Source organism: Arctopsyche grandis, chromosome 3 (genome assembly GCF_051622035.1).
Source record: "Arctopsyche grandis isolate Sample6627 chromosome 3, ASM5162203v2, whole genome shotgun sequence".
Lineage (NCBI taxonomy): Eukaryota > Metazoa > Arthropoda > Insecta > Trichoptera > Hydropsychidae > Arctopsyche > Arctopsyche grandis.
The window spans coordinates 4977576-4994167 of record NC_135357.1 but is presented as its reverse complement, the minus strand read 5'-3'; the positions used below and the strand labels follow the sequence as shown (position 1 = coordinate 4994167).

The 16592-nt window shown below is 31.4% G+C and overlaps 2 protein-coding genes across 2 annotated transcripts in view; both read left to right on the top strand.

Moving 5' to 3' along the window:
* The window catches only part of LOC143909793 (uncharacterized), a 514813-nt gene that overhangs the window by 196592 nt on the left and 301629 nt on the right, over nucleotides 1-16592 (top strand). The gene's annotated exons all lie outside the window — the stretch shown is intronic.
* drm (odd-skipped family member drumstick) lies at nucleotides 6973-16569 on the top strand. Its single transcript, XM_077427628.1, has 3 exons — nucleotides 6973-7193; nucleotides 15943-16029; nucleotides 16530-16569. The coding sequence occupies exons 1-2, from the start codon at nucleotides 6973-6975 to the stop codon at nucleotides 15965-15967; spliced, it is 246 nt and encodes an 81-aa protein (XP_077283754.1). The 3' UTR covers nucleotides 15968-16029; nucleotides 16530-16569.

Genomic DNA, 16592 nt, shown 5'->3' with positions numbered 1-16592 from the left:
ATAATTTAAACCGTCTAACTATATGTATTGATGCCAGTTAGAAATTGAATAAGTATTTGTAATAAAAAGTATACAGTACGTTCATATAATTATCTTTTTAAACGAGAAGGGTCGCTTCACCTATTCATATATACATACCTAATAGCAAATCTGTCTCTTAAATAGAGGGGTAGAATTAAGTTGTAACTGAACTAACTGTTTATAGTATCTTCCCCAATAACAAAAAAAACTAACCCTAATACAAATAATTGACATTATATCAGACAATCTTTATAAAAAAAAATCCATACGCATTAAACCCCATTATATTTTCAAAAATGTATCAAACGTACAATTATCTTTTGTATCCACTTGCGCAAAATATCCATTGAAGCATTGCGGTAATTTTCAGTTTTATTTACAAGTGTCGTAACGTATTTGTAGGTCACGTACGGTACGTGTGAAATTACGATTTTTTTCCACATCTTCTTCTCCTCACAAGAGGTCGGATAATAAACGAGGATTTTCCGAGTGAGTGTTGACACTGGTTCGGCGCTCGACAAAGACTCTCTCCTCCGGTTCTGTCAATTCATATAATTTTATCTCGTGTTTGATGGCTGTAAAAGCGTTTGACGGATCGCCGGCGACGTTTCAAAGCGCGTTTTACGAGCGGACAATAAAACGATACAGCAATTATAAAGACCGAGTTGTAATTGTTTAAACATTAAAAAATGACAATTCTAGGATTAGACGTGTGTGTGTCACTTATCGAATTTATGTGTGTTTACGTTGCATTCATTGTGCAACCAAGTCGAGATTAAACTGTTTTCAGAATTGCCCATACCTTCGTTTCAATTCTTCACATTTCTATTATTTTAGTTTGTTTGTGTAATTGCAATAAGAAAGTTGATATCAATAACTTGATTTATATTTTTAGTAGTATGTATGAAAATGAATTAATATCGTTTATGGATGGATAGATCTATATTTTAAAATGTATTGAATTATTATTGACATGTGAATTTAACGTCATTCTATACATCCGCGTAAGCGTAATTGTTACATTTACTATAATGGACGTGTTTTTATATATTTTCCTAAAATTTGTTCATAAAAAAAAAGAATTTACCGCAATATTTAACTTTTGCATAAATAAAAAAACGATTTTAAAATTACGAATAGAGTATTTTTAATAACTTATGTCTTAAATATTTGATAAAAATATCTAATTTGGATTAAATTTTTTAATTTCATTGCAATATGTATTTTGGATTAAATTAGAATATTAGAATCGCTTCCAGTCATCATCTATTCTTAATATTAGTTTTAGTATATCAAACCATGCGATTGCCCAAAATTTCTCAACCAGATTCATTCATTGTTCTCGTAAACTGTGGACATTATATGAAGATTTTTTTTCTGAAAAAATTGGATTTCTTTTTAAATTGATCAAAATATAAAGTTGTTTACAACTAATATTATATTTAATAAATAGTAGACGTAAAAAATGATTAAAGTATATTAATAATGAACAGCAGACGCGCCGGTACTGGGGTTTGAGTTGCGCGCGAAAAAGTTTCAGATTTCCTGTCATACTTCAGCAATGTAAAAAAACATCCCATGTGAATTTTTTTAATGTAAAATTATTCTATTTATATGATGAGGTGAATAAGAAAAAAATAACTAATAAAGCGGGACTTAAATTTAGAAAAAAACCTTCGAAAATCGATAAAATTGATGATTTTCACAAACTTCAATAGGCTGACAGTAGTGCAAAAGAGTTTTTTAGAATTTTTATAATATTTTGTACGAATTTCTCTTGATACAGCACATCTTTTCCAACTCAAGCCGTTTCCGAATTCCAAACTTTACTGTATTCAAAAAGTTGTTTAATTCACTGTATTCAACACTTATACGCATATCTACTACTTGTATAATATTTCTAATTAAAAAATGCCATAAATGGAATTTTATTTGTAGTACGTTACAAAGTACACACATACATACTTATTACTTATACTTAAATAGTATATATAAAATATATAGATAATCGAGTGAAAGATTTCTTAATACTTACTATACATATTCAAATAATTACCTGTATTTAAATCTCTATTGATCGAATTTGAAATAAAAGGTACATATTGTTCAAATGGATGTATATTTGTATTTGTGTATATATACATATGTATATGTATGTACATACTTATTTTTAATTTTGATTTTTAAATGCTTTTTATTATTACTAAATTATGTTCACAATACATCTTATATGTATCAATTTTAATAGCTACTAATCTACTGATCATTTTCTATTTTAAAATTTTAATTTAATTTTGTAAGTAATCATAGCATTATATTATTCTAATGTTAATGTACAGCATAATAGGAAAAAGAGCTCAAAAACCTATTTACAATTCTTATAATTGCTCATAGTACATCTAGTACATAATATTAATTAAAGTCTCTCTAAAGTCATTGTGTTTAGGTTTAGGTAATCTGTGTTTATACCTGAAGGGTATAGACATTTATTGGAATCACCGAGACTCTTCACAAGTGTGTTAGTATGGTTATTAGTGATTCTGTCATAGAATCTACTGGTTAGTTTGTTAGTAATGTCTGTAACAAACGGAATATTATTTATGGCATGCAGTTTTTTCAAGTTAGTATATATGGGTGTATTGTAAATTATTTTTAGGGATTTATTTTGTATTATTTGGAGTTTGGAAAGGTTAGTATTTGAAGCGTCATACAATATTTTTAATTTGAAATATTCTTTATGTATGTATATACATATGTATATTTTGATAATATGTAAAATTCATATTAAAAATGAGGTAATTCTTCCTTTTCAATAGATATATGTACATATGTACATACCTAGTAATATTTATAATTTTTTATGACGTCAACGACGCGTGGGAAATCCTCGTGGCCCGATTTTTGCGATCGAAACTGGAACTTTTCTCATGATTCACCGCAGAAATTTCTCAAAAAGCATCCGAACGAGCGCTTTATCCGGAATGTTGACCGCACGCTGACGTCACGCGTCGCACACTTCCCGGCGCTTAACACGTCACCGACGCCACTTCCGTTTCCCATTTCCAGAACACAACACGCCATCTCAACACGGGCCGAGTCAGTATGCAAACACCATAAAACACATAATGGAATAGTCGACTCGCCTTTACCGCCCATAGGCGTCGTCTTCGTGCGAACTCATCCGTAGAAAGTGATCGAATCGTGAGTGTCGTTATATCTCATAACATAATGTTATATTAGTAATACAATGTCGATTTTGAAACACAATCACCATCCTCGGTAATAATCCGTTCTAATGTGCGACCAACAACGTCTATATCGCGCCTGTGTAAATTGATAAGATAAACGAGTTTCGGTACAGCACATACATATAACTCACGTAATGTGTATTGCATTGGGCGCGGCCGAGATACGGGCGATTATAAAAGCACGATAACTTTTTTAAAGTTAAATTAAAAGTTTTCAATAAATATGTTAAAAAATCTTCAAAGCGTATAAATTAATCTCATAATGCACTTTAAAATATTGAAGCGTATTTCATTAAGAAAAAAAAACTTTTAAATTTAATTTGCGCTGTCGCGTTTACATTCCTCTCGAGAAAAGTATTGAAAACATGCTCCCATACATGTACATATGTATACGTGTGAAATTAACGGTTTTGTGTGAGTGTTGTACAAATGTCGTGATGGTGATGTTGCCCAGTGGGTCTGTGTGCCGAGAGGAGCCAGTCGGTATCCCATGGGTAGTCCTTCGCGTCACGCGTGAGCTCAGCTTTCTTTTTCATCAGTTATATTCTCGCTTTAATGTTAAAACGTTTACCAGTTTACCTGTCGGGGTTCCCACTGTACACAGCTAAGTGATTTTTACTCGCTGAACCCTCCAACGAGTGAAATATTACACAGCAGAATCACCATCATATTTTTTTCCACACAAATTTAATTTGGTATTCCCTATTGACTTACTTAATATTTGAAACAAATCAAACTTAAGCTATTATGCTTCTAATATGAGCCAAAATAACATCGAATTTTCGGTTGCATTTGAAATTGATCCATGTGAATCTACCATATAAGGATGAATGTTTGTTTGTTTGTTATTGAAGTACTCGAAAATTAAAAAAATATATATTACAGAGCAATAGGTAAAACATTTGTTTGAATTGAATTATTAAATAGAAACAACAATAGTAAAGAAAAAGAAAACAACAGAAAACGAAATAGAAGATTTACAAAAACCAATTAACTTTTATAAAATCATCAAATTGATGATTTTATAAATACTATTTCATTAGATGAACTATTCCAAATTTTAACAACTCTCTTTAGAAAGAAGTAATCTCCAAATTTTTTATAAGATACATGTGTATATGTATATAATTTGGAGTCTGAGAGTAAGACTTTTCAGATGATTGTTTTTGTTAAACATTACAAGGTTAATCATAAGACAATTGTAGTGGCTATTTATAATTTTGTGAACTTCGATTCGATCGCCTACAATGTGGAGAGATTCATTTTTTTCAATTTCATATCATATGATAGTGAGTTAAGTTCAATAGCCACTTTTGAAATTCTTCTTTGAACCCTTTCAATAAAATACGTATAATATCCTTTTTAATAAAACGTAATGTTAAATGTTTCAAAATGATTTGTATAACAAATTTATTTAGTTGTATGCAGTGCTGTGTGTTAATGTAATAAAATGTCAATTTTATTTTTGAATTTAAATCTTTGATGGAAAAGATTTTATACCACTGATTATATTTATTACGTAAATATTAGAATACATTTAGAAAATTTTGTAATAATTTGCTAAAGGAAATTCAATTTGATAGATAGTAAAAAAAAATGTTAAATCGAGGCGTGTTTAACTATTGCTTGAAAGCATGTCTAGTATATAAAATAATACATAAAATTTCACAACGTGTTGATGAATGTCTATAATAAATGTCCATAAAAGCAATAGTCAAATCAGGGTTAAGCACTCGTCAATGAATCCGCGTGTAACAGTTACCTTTAGCGTGAACTCTCAAAACACGGTATACACATAAGTGCATATTTTCAGTTAACTGCCGCTCCCTCGCATAACCACCGTTGCTGCGGTTAACGACAATCGCTCGCAAGAAAGTAAAATAACTACACATCATCATCATCATCATCGTCGTCGGTGTAAATTTTCGGCAATACCCAATAATAATAATACGGTAGAGATAACAGAGCTAGAAGGTGCGGCTGCGGAGACGAATTAGTCACACGCGATAATGTCAAAGGTGAACGAGCGGGAAGATTCTTCCACTACACGCACATACGATATATAGAAAGATGAAAAAAAAAAAACTTAAATCGGTAACGTTATACAATATGGCGTCGGCTAGTTTTTCCGCGGTGGCCATGTTCGAAATGTCACCGATCTCGGTTCACTTTCCATCTCGTCGTCGTCTCCGTTACACCATCGCGTCGCAGCATCACCATCGGTCGGTGTTGTTATTAATCTGCGGCTGGCACCGTGTGTGCTTTTTCAATCGTGTGACGGCTCGTTTGTTGATAAACTTTTGACAGAATTCAGAAAACAGCTTGTATTCGATGCTTACCTACTTATTCGTTTCGATTTTCTTTTCCGACTGGCAGCGTCTGCGCGTCTGCGTTCGATGATTTCTTGTTTGTTATTCAACGGACTCGGCTGCTGTGATCAACTAATTTTGTGGTCATAGTAGAGACGACTTCAGTTTGAAAATGGGTATAATATGATCTATGTAAATCCACATGCGCAAAATATATCTTATAAAGAAAACATTAAAAAAATTTGTAACAATAGGCAAAGTTTGTGTTTAAATACTTTGACTTTAATTCTATATTGTAAAAAATATTAAAAAAAATTAAAATGATTACAAAAATACATCTAAAATTGGAGCAATTATGTTGTTAGATGAAATAGTCGTTTATTGAATTTATTGTTATTTAAAATAGTTACTTTGGTAGATATATAATTTTATATGAAGCTAGAAATTCAAATAAGTTTCGATTTAAATTACGAAATATACTATGTATAAAAGAGCTTTTCAAGGACATGTTAAGTATTTTTTAAGTTATAGAAAAATTAAATATGTTATAAATAAACTTCATATTAGATGATTGCATAAGTTCATGCCCGTTTACTATTAAAAAAAACGCTTACTAGCATGTATGAAAATCGGGCATGAACTTATGCAATCATATATTATATAATTTGGAACAAAATTTTGACTCGATAGATTTGATAATTGCCTACCCAATATAAATTAAAAGATATTATTATAATTTTGAATAATTTATTTATTTATTTCAAAATAAATTTGATTATAATGAAACACAAAAACAATAATACAACATAAAAAAATTGAAAAATATAAATTTTGATAATTCCACGTGTGAGATGCAGAGTAGGCGAACATTGATTGATTTGATTTGGCTATAACAAATAATCGTTTTGGTATAAAAAAATCTTTTAGTACAAAACTATGACATAAAACTCATACAATACATCCTATGCAATAGCTGTATGAGCTTTCATATGAAAAACTTCCTCAATACGTCACTGACCAACTTCGAGCGTCACATTGCACGGTTCAACGCCGATTTGCCGCATGGCAAACGAGTCCACCTTTCTCGATTGTGACTATTCTGACCCATAAGATCCTTCGGTTTGGTAGGGGGTCGGAAAAGTTCGGATAGGAGATAAGCAGAGGTGAATTTGGGGTCGGTTTTTCCTTGTCGTGTCGCCTACGGGCCGGTAACGGTAGGGGCGTCACGACGCCGGCCGTTCCTCCGCATGTCACACACAGTCTCTCACCATCTCATTGTGTTGCAGGTTGTTGGCGAGACAACAGCAAAAGCAACAGCGACAGCCAGTCGGCGTCGGCCGCGTCAAGGGCGTCGGCAGATAAGCGGCAATCGGCCCCACCACCCGGCCGCCAACATGTTCGCCATAATGCAAATAGAGAACGAGGACCGGACGAGGGACTTCCGGAGGAAGATGAGAGCCAAGTGCGAGTTCATCTGCAAGTATTGCCAACGCCGTTTCACCAAGAGCTACAACCTGATGATCCACGAACGTACCCACAAGAGCCCTGAGCTCACGTACTCGTGCGAGGTGTGCGGCAAGACGTTCAAGCGCCAGGACAACCTGCGCCAGCACAGGTCAGTACTAATATTGAATTCATATACTTATATATTACATTATAATATGTCTATGGTTTCTCCTCCCCCTCCTCCTCCACCTCTTTTTCAATTCTTCCATAATGTGTGTAAGATTTTGCACTCCATATTAGTGAAACTACTCAAAGCTGTATGATTCCTTAGAACTGTTAATAGGGTATTAAAAAATAATCAATTTAATTGAAACCTTTTTTATTTAATAATACACATATTTAAATGCGTAGAATACGAATGGATAACCGTTTGGTGTGTTCTTTTTTACAGAAAGATTGTGTTATTTATACGATTTTGGGATGATTTGATCAATGATAGTTTGTGTTGAAGAAAATGCATAACAGAATGATTTCAAAAGGTTTAAATTTTAATACAAATTAGCTTTGTAGTGAAATAGTTGATTATTTTGATGTTAATATATGGCAATATCGTGTCGTATGCAAATTTAAAAATTGTTATGTTTCATATTAATTTTTATTGAAAATAATTGTGCAATTATGGTTCTGACGAGTATACAGCTTTAATTGGTTTAATTGTTTTGATAGTTAAATTTTGTAATTTTTAAATTTTGGTTTTGACTTTTTTGAAATTTCTAAATATTTAATAGTTATCCTTTCCCCTCTATCCTTTATGATGATTATCATTAGAAATCCTTTGAAGTGGATTTTGGTGTTTTTGTACCTTATATTGGAATTGTCGCACAACTTTTACAAAATTACACTATTCAAATTTACACCAAAAACTAACACTCACATGGAATAGATCATTTGAACTTTTCGCCAGTTATTACTATACATATGTACATATAAAAATTGTTGATTGATTAAAGTTTGATCAATTATTTAAACCGGTGTTAAATGTATAGCACTCGTGTGCTGTTTTAGAATAGTGTGATTTAAATGAATGAAAGCTAAAAATATATCGAAAAAAAACTTGACCATTATAACCGGAATCTTTAATGCTTTTAGCGTGTTGAAACGTTGTTGAATTTTGTGGAAAATTAAATTTTAGTAATGAGCGTTATTAATCATCGATTTTTTTATTATTATTATTTTAATTTCGTATGCATGTTTTATTATATCCATGACTAATGTGTAAAATTGAGTTCTACAATTAAAACGAAATGTTTGGATTGGAATATTTTCCTTAATTATAGTATTATTATTGAATTTGAAGCTACTTTGTTACGCGTACATAATTGATTGACCCCCAAGTGCCCTTCGCGATGAAATGTTGGTTTCGTGCGTGAATTTTTAATTTTGACGGTTTTTAAATTGATTTTAAATTCAATTTGCATATATCGGACGTTACGAGTTTATCAATCTTCCTACCGAAACTTCTAAATGGTTTACGAGTGAAAGTCGTTTTAAATTATTGAAATATGACACATAAATATGCGGTTTTCGGTTGCGAACAACGCGGCAGCATGTCAGACATCTTAATTATTTTTTAATGTTAATTTCTCAGCCGGGAGACAACGAATTTTGACGGCCATACGTCATTCTTTCATTCATTTTAATTTTTTTCGAATTCCAATCGTCATTAGATAAATTATTTACAATGCAATAATTCACGATTGGAAATCAATGAAGCGAATTTTTATGCTGCTCAAATATTATAATGCTAAATTAATTAATTATTTTAAATGTTTAAGTTGACTACTGCAATTATTCGCTACCGTGAATGGTTAATTTGTAAATTAATACACCTCTTTTATATGATAATTACCGCCGGTTGATGAATAATTAATTTATATCCCATTAAAGTTGATTCATATGAAACTTATCATAGATGGACCATTATATACATACATATATGCATTTGCATTTTGAGTGTATTCATTCAAATTTGATCTTATCATTCTTTAAATACCTCTACCATAAGATAAATCATACAATTGATAAAGTTTTTGGAGATTGATTTTTAACATACATACAATTCAGTGGTGTCATTCAATTTTCGCACCAACGGATTTCAACAATTTTACACTAGAGGAGTAAAACTTCCTCATGCAAAACCTACATATGTATGTACATACACACCGGGTAAGAAACAGTTTAGATTTACAACGTAATTTTGAAAGATGAAGAAGAGGGGAATTACAGTAATCTCACCAATATTTCACTCCAGATTCGTTTCAACTTATGAAGTTTAAATAAAACCATGTATTTCATCTATTCCTATTATAATAATTTTCTACTACATACATATAACCATAGCAACTTGATTTTTTTGTACTTATGATACGTGACAGGTTTCTCATATGGCTTAATTTAACTCATGGTTTACATTATTTCGATGATTATAAATGAACAAGTGAAAGTTCAAGATCCAGATTGGACATCTATACTTAAAAACATAATACTATTTAGTTTGAAATCACATTTTTTTTAAAAATATTCCAACGAAGGATACATTTTCAGTAAAACATTTAGCACCAATTTTCTAGAAATATTAAATTTTGAATAAACTATTAGCATTGCATAATTTTTTTCAAAGAACTCACCTATGTATGTACATATTACATACATATGTATTATTTATGACATACATATGTATGTATGTAAATAAAAATGATTCTAATCATACCTTCCAAATATGAAGCACAGACACGATTCGAATGTATCATAGAAATCGTTCGAATCATATCACATGATGACATTTTTGGCATGCACTTTAACTACTGGTGCGCTAGTTTGAAATCGAATATGTCAATAGAAAGGTCATACGTTGGCCACATTGTGTCGGATTTTTTTCATCTTATGCAAATGTAATACCATTTCGTCTCTCAAGTCGACCGACATAAACAATGCTGGTGATAAATATGCAGTAACTCATATACGAGCCAATGGTTTGGAATTGATTCGAGCGTTCCACATAGTAACTATGCGACCATTGCTAACTTTTAAACCACAGCGTTCAACCTTGTAACAATACCGATGGGACACGTCTCTGCTAATAAAACGTCAATTTATCTCATGTACGAAATACGACTCGACATCAATCATGATCTCGTGGAAATTTATTAAGACTATTAAATGGTTATTGCATCTGCATTTGTTGCGCGGTTCTTCTTCTGCAGCCACCGTTCCTGGCACGGCCGGAGTCGTGCGCAACTTTTGATCTATGATACGACTCAAATCGACACCTTTTTATTAAATCAAAAAAATAACATACTGAAGATACAATCGTTGTTAATATATTTGCATACAAAACAGAGCGAATAAACGGATAGTTTTTTCTGAAAAAAATCTGCCGTGAAAGCATTTTTTCATCTTCATTTGTAATACATTATGAATGTTTATTGAATTTCTAACTTTTGAACTGAACATGCGGTATCAATTCAATTTTTAAATTAGATGATTCAATAATAGTGGATAAACTGTTCAATTTCAGATCGAAAGGTGCAAGGTTAAAATCTTCATATGGGTCGAAAAATTTATTCAAAATTGACAAGAGTTCGAGTTCATTTTAATTTGTCAATAAAACTTTTTCCTTAGTGAATTTTCAGTTCCATAATATACCCACTATATAAAATTAGAAAATAATTTAACTGTGTGTAATAGTATAATGGAACTTCTTATGTCAAACCATGAGCGAACTGTTGAAATATATTGATCGATAAATATAAAATGCTTACCAGTTGGTTTATACAAATTACTGATCATTTATTATAACTGGTCAAAAGTACTACTGACCAATTCAATACAGGAGTTTTAATTTTATATAAATCTAAACCAGTCATCAACAGAATTTTATGATTCTATCTGATATAATTATGTTTTCATTACAAAATCATTGCTTTGTTCCGTTTTGCAGAAGTGGGAAAAAAATTGCCCTTAAAATATCAAAGCTTTCATTGAGTGTGCATTTTATCCATAAATAAAGTTTTGTATGTACGATTCTGAACGATTACTATTGTCGGGTTCGTCTGTCAGCATATCTGCCTTTCTCTTTCATCTCTCCTGAGTGTTGAGAAAAAGAGCTTTTTCCTACGCGACGACAATAGGTCACGGGTCGCACATTTTGATCGATCGACCGCTCGTAAAAAGAAAACAGTAATATTTTCATTGCGTCGTCGCAGACAAGAGAACTTCGTGATCATATTATATTTCGCAATCGCTTTTGATCCATCCCGTTACACGGTGTGTTCGGCGAAATATCTCATACACACACACACACACGAGCCAGGGATATTCAATCGATCGATTGTTTATAGGCGATAAATTTGACGAAAGCTCGCGTGGGAGAGAAGCGTCTTCGACGAGTCCTTATTGATTTTGAAAATATTATAGTTGTGTGTTGAATTTCACCGCTATTTGTTCCGTGTAGGTTGAGTGATAAATCACATTCAAATCTAGAATGGAAATCGATACTTTCAGTTAGCCAAAGTTCTATTAAATCTGTCATTAAAGGTATGATACTTTCTGTATTGTCGTGAATGTATTTTATGATTCTCCAAATAAATAAATAATTTTAGTTTAAGATAAAATATAATACATACTTGTATGTAGGTCTCAACTAATTAAATTTATACGTCGTATTATACCTAACAATCTCTTTATGTATCGTATTATACTTAACAATAAAAACTCTTAAATTTGTTGATCTAAATTAATGTTTGAAATCAATTAAAATTTTTACATATAATATGTGCTTTAATTTTTATTATTATTTTGTTATTAATTTACAAAATTACCATTAATCTTATTTAAGTATAATGGTGTTATTAAGTGTACATGTGATAATTCAAGGTACAACTTTTGTTCGAAAAAAAGCTTCATAAAAACATTACCGTTAAATAATAAAATACATATGAATAAAATTATATGTCCAGAGCCGGAATTCCATAAATCTTAAATTTAGTAAGAATAGTTTTTATAACTTATATATTTCTGATTTATTCAAAGAGACGGAAACTGTTCAGCGCCGGAAAGTTTTTGCTGTAATCGTTAAAAGATAACGCTTAATAAAACGATATCAATACCACTTATTTAAATTAGGTACGATTCAGAGAATTTAACTTTCAACGATGTAATTATTATTATGCTACCGGTAATGATATAATATCCGCATGGATATTTAGAACCGCATTGAAGTATATCCGTAATAATTGAATTAATTCGTCAGCCTCAAATTTACATAAAAACTTGATTGAAACGTGCCGAAATTATATCGCGGACAGAGGGAGAAAATCGTTTCACACATAAAAAATATGCAATTATAAATAATGCGATATAAATACAGTAGTTTAACCGGAAAAATTTCGGAGAGTGCAGTTGAGTTTGGTCGCGACCCGCTCGTTGATGTCTCCCATGCGGTAATGATTGGCGCGTGACCATCAAAACCCGGATTGTGTTTCTCCGCAACACCGGGAGGCTGTGCGTGACCACCACAACACATATTGCTTTGGCATTTTCATCTGGCCATGTCTTTAACAACGGACATCGTCGCCAGAGGCACAGTGGCCTCTTCAACCACCATCGGCTATCACTACTTACTTGCTCCCGAGAGTCAATTCACCGAAATTGACTTGTTTCCCACAGATGCACGACTGATGTCGACAGTGAAATTCGTACACGCGTTTAACTCTCACAGTTATAGTGGCAAGTTGGAGATTTTGTCGACAAATTCATTGTGGAATAAGAACAAAAATACTTTCACCCCAAGAATATTGAAATTATATTAAACATGTCCCTTTCATTAAATATTCACCTTAATAAAGAGCCATTTGTACTTATAGAGATACTTCAGTACAAGTTTTATAACGTTGAATTGTGAATTGATAGAATCAATACATCTTATTTTAAAAGCCTTTTATAAGATTTTCATACATAACTTCAATGAATACTCAACTTTCTAATTTTAAAAGGGTTCACTAAAACGATACTTTCATTAATAAAATTAAGTATGCTAAAATCACAACACTCAAAATATTTAAATTTCGAGGTAAAAATAATGGAAAACTTGCTACAATTCGTTTTATTCTAACATTTTCAATCAATCTTCATGATGATTTCTTTATAGCTATGTATTTCAATTGGTAATATGGAAATTAAAATGATCTATGTATATGTTATATAATATTGACTTGTAGGCAGTATATATATAACATACCGGTATATAATATGTATGTATATTTAGAAGAACTTAACTTTTATTATTGAGCTCCATTTAAGTTACGCGATTTTTATTAATAATTCATTTGATCTGTGATAGGTCAAGTTTTGATATTTGCATAAAAATATAGATGCGCTTAGAAAAAGTTTGCTATAAAACATCCAACTTTGGTCATCGACAACAAAAATTTCTTTCGGAAAACGTAGCAATCGATGTGAAATATTGACGAAACAACAGTAAATTTCCACACCCACTCTAATTTCCACACTCACTACACACACACACATTATTCTAATCGTTATACCCAAATAGAGAAAACGCGTAGGTTCGTCCATAGTCTTCATCTTTTAATTAGATGCGAAGAATGTGATCGGCTGCTGATTATACATAAATGTAGAATGGCAATTTGTACGGAATCTAAATTAATTTTACGATCATAGAACTATCCGAGCAAATTCTGCTACATGTCAACAATGCGATTTTATTGTTTTAGAAATAAACATACGCACACACCAAAAGATTCATAGATATGTGTGTAACACTTCCTCGAGTTAGTTTATTTCGGTTTTATCATTGCGGGGTGTTAAAGTATAACCTCAGCTGACACTAATCCTTCCACCCCGTGACTAATTCGACATTGGACGTTCTTCGGAGAATAGTTCTTTGTAACACATACACAGATACTTTTCGCATTTGGACAACAATAGGAAAGAGTAAAATAAATAAATGGACGCGATGAAAAAAATGAAGAGAGACAGGTCTGCCAATTTTTATGTTTGTCAGGTGGCCGTTACCACCAACGAACGTCTGAAAAGATAAAAATACGCCACGACCGATCAAGCGGAGAAAATTTCTTTTAATATATTAAATTCAACAGATTTTCCTTGGTAGAATACAATGAAAGAAAATATATTTTAACGGTGATTTATTTCAATAAAGTAAATTTAGTTTGAATTCGTTGCGATTTTATATAGGCGTGAAGGGCAGTGTTCGTTTTGATATTTTTTTATTATTATTAATTTATATTTTTATAAAATGAATTTGTCTTAAATACGTTAGTGCGTATGTTTGAGCATGCGAAAAATATTTTTTGAGTTGTGTAAGTAGCGTGCGAATGTGAGAAAAAATGTGAAAATCCGCGGAAAGGCTACCGAAGAGTTTAGCCGTCTAATCCGATTATCGACATACCACACAAAGTTAAACCACAAATATGTTAAGCTGCAAAAGGTTGCATCGAAAAACCAAAGTATACATTTCAGCACACATTCTTGAAATGCAAAAAAAACATATATTCACACAAGCATACAAAATTTTAATTAGATTTTGCGTTGAGCTTTTACGCGCGAACGAATCCGACACACAAGTATTGTTACTTCCCTTTGACACTTTGTCTCCGATGTTTTGCCACACACACAGTTTTCTATGGAAAATTGTTATTCATTTCTAAATGGAAAATATTGTGACATTTTGACACCTCGGGAAGGCTTTTCAACGCTTTTATGCACAAAAACACACACACACAAATTCGCATAGCGTCACTGCACATTTTTCTATTATTTATTAACTACAACTAATAACTAAATGCACACGCACTTCTCTAACAATGGTGACAATGTATTATATAAAGGTTTTGTATTTTGTGTTTTGTTTGTTATCTTCACTAGTGGATTGTTTGTATGTTTATTCAATTGTGTGATACATAACATGTTACACATATTAAGTACATACATACATACATATATGCATATAACAGTGTTATGTTTCACTCATTGTAAATATTATGATTATTGTTATTATATGATACTAAATGTATGTGCGTGTTTCAACGTTATTAAATATGATACATGTACAATAAAATTATCATTATATTTAATTAATGTGTATGAATAGTATATAATATGTAAGCACATACATATATAAGATTCAATTGAAATTTTTTATGATTGATTTTTTTATTATCTAATATAATGACAATTGTATTTATTTAATTTAAGTAAATATCTATTTTTATATAAATATACATTTAAAATATTTTTGTCTAAAAGCGGTACACAGAAGCTTGCAGTGCTATAGGGTAATCAAACTTAGGTACTTAAATTGACTGTTAGTCAAAATTTATTTGAATATATCTTACATAGAAAAATGGGATAAAAACACTCTATTTATATCATTTGAATTTAGATATTAAATAATGATCTGGATGTATTGTAGCGACGTGCATATACATATATGTATGTATGATAAAAACTTTTGAATTAAATTAAACATATCACGTAATAGTATAGCTGAAAGCTCTATTCATCTTCAATTCACTTTAAAATAGACCTCGTTTCGGAGGGTTCAAAGTCTACAATACGCTCCAAATTTCTTCTGAATTTGGATTTGGTCGTTAAGTATTTTGAGTCTAGGTGTCTTTAAAATGTTTTATTTTGTATTTATTTATCTGAAATTGGGAAAAGCGAGCTTTGGTACGGCACTGTAGGCTGCAATGTGTGAATTTTGACCGCGAAATCAGTAGACTTTTGTAGCGAACGTCCCATTCTTTGGGATGACAAGTTGTTGATGATGTTGATAAGAACGTTGTCACCATGAGATATTTTCCACTTGGCTGTTGTAGATGTAGTCAGTGCTTGTGGCGGTGAGGGGACGATGGCAGCACCATTCCTCGCTCTCTAGCAGCGGTCTCTCTCTTCTAACACATAGAGTAAGAAACACACTTTTTTATTACATTTTCTACCATCAATTAATTCGATTAACTCAATTTTCAATTTGATGTTGTTTGTTATTTTTTTTATTATATTTAATCACTAGTGAAATTTTCCTTATAATATCACATTACCTTGTTAACCGAACGACCATCAAGGTGTCTAAAAAGAATAATAATTTTTTAATGGCTGTTATGGTGTTTGAAATAAATCAAATTAATAAAATACAGAAATATTTGGATAGTATTGGTGATTTTTTTTTAATAACCGCTTGAATTATATAACACAAAAAAACTAATTTAATTTTAATACAGTCTAATTCAACATTGCACGGCGTAAGCACTTTATGGGCTTTGTATTGAATTTACTGTTTTACTTTTTCTTAAATAAGTATAGCGCGAGGGCATCATCATATTTTTAATTTAAATTGAAAATAATACATAGGTACATACATGTAGATTTAAATTAATGAATTTATTTATTTATTTTATTTTCGCAGGTCTATACACAGTTCGCCGTCGAAGGAAAACAGTTACGGCCCATTTTCAAGATACTGTTGATA

Bases quoted from the DNA above. Each gene is read 5' to 3' on its own strand.
- drm (XM_077427628.1), top strand. From the start codon at position 6,973: ATGTTCGCCATAATGCAAATAGAGAACGAGGACCGGACGAGGGACTTC. The intron at 7,194-15,942 runs GTCAGTACTAAT...TGGCTGTTGTAG, and splicing joins GACAACCTGCGCCAGCACAG to ATGTAGTCAGTGCTTGTGGC.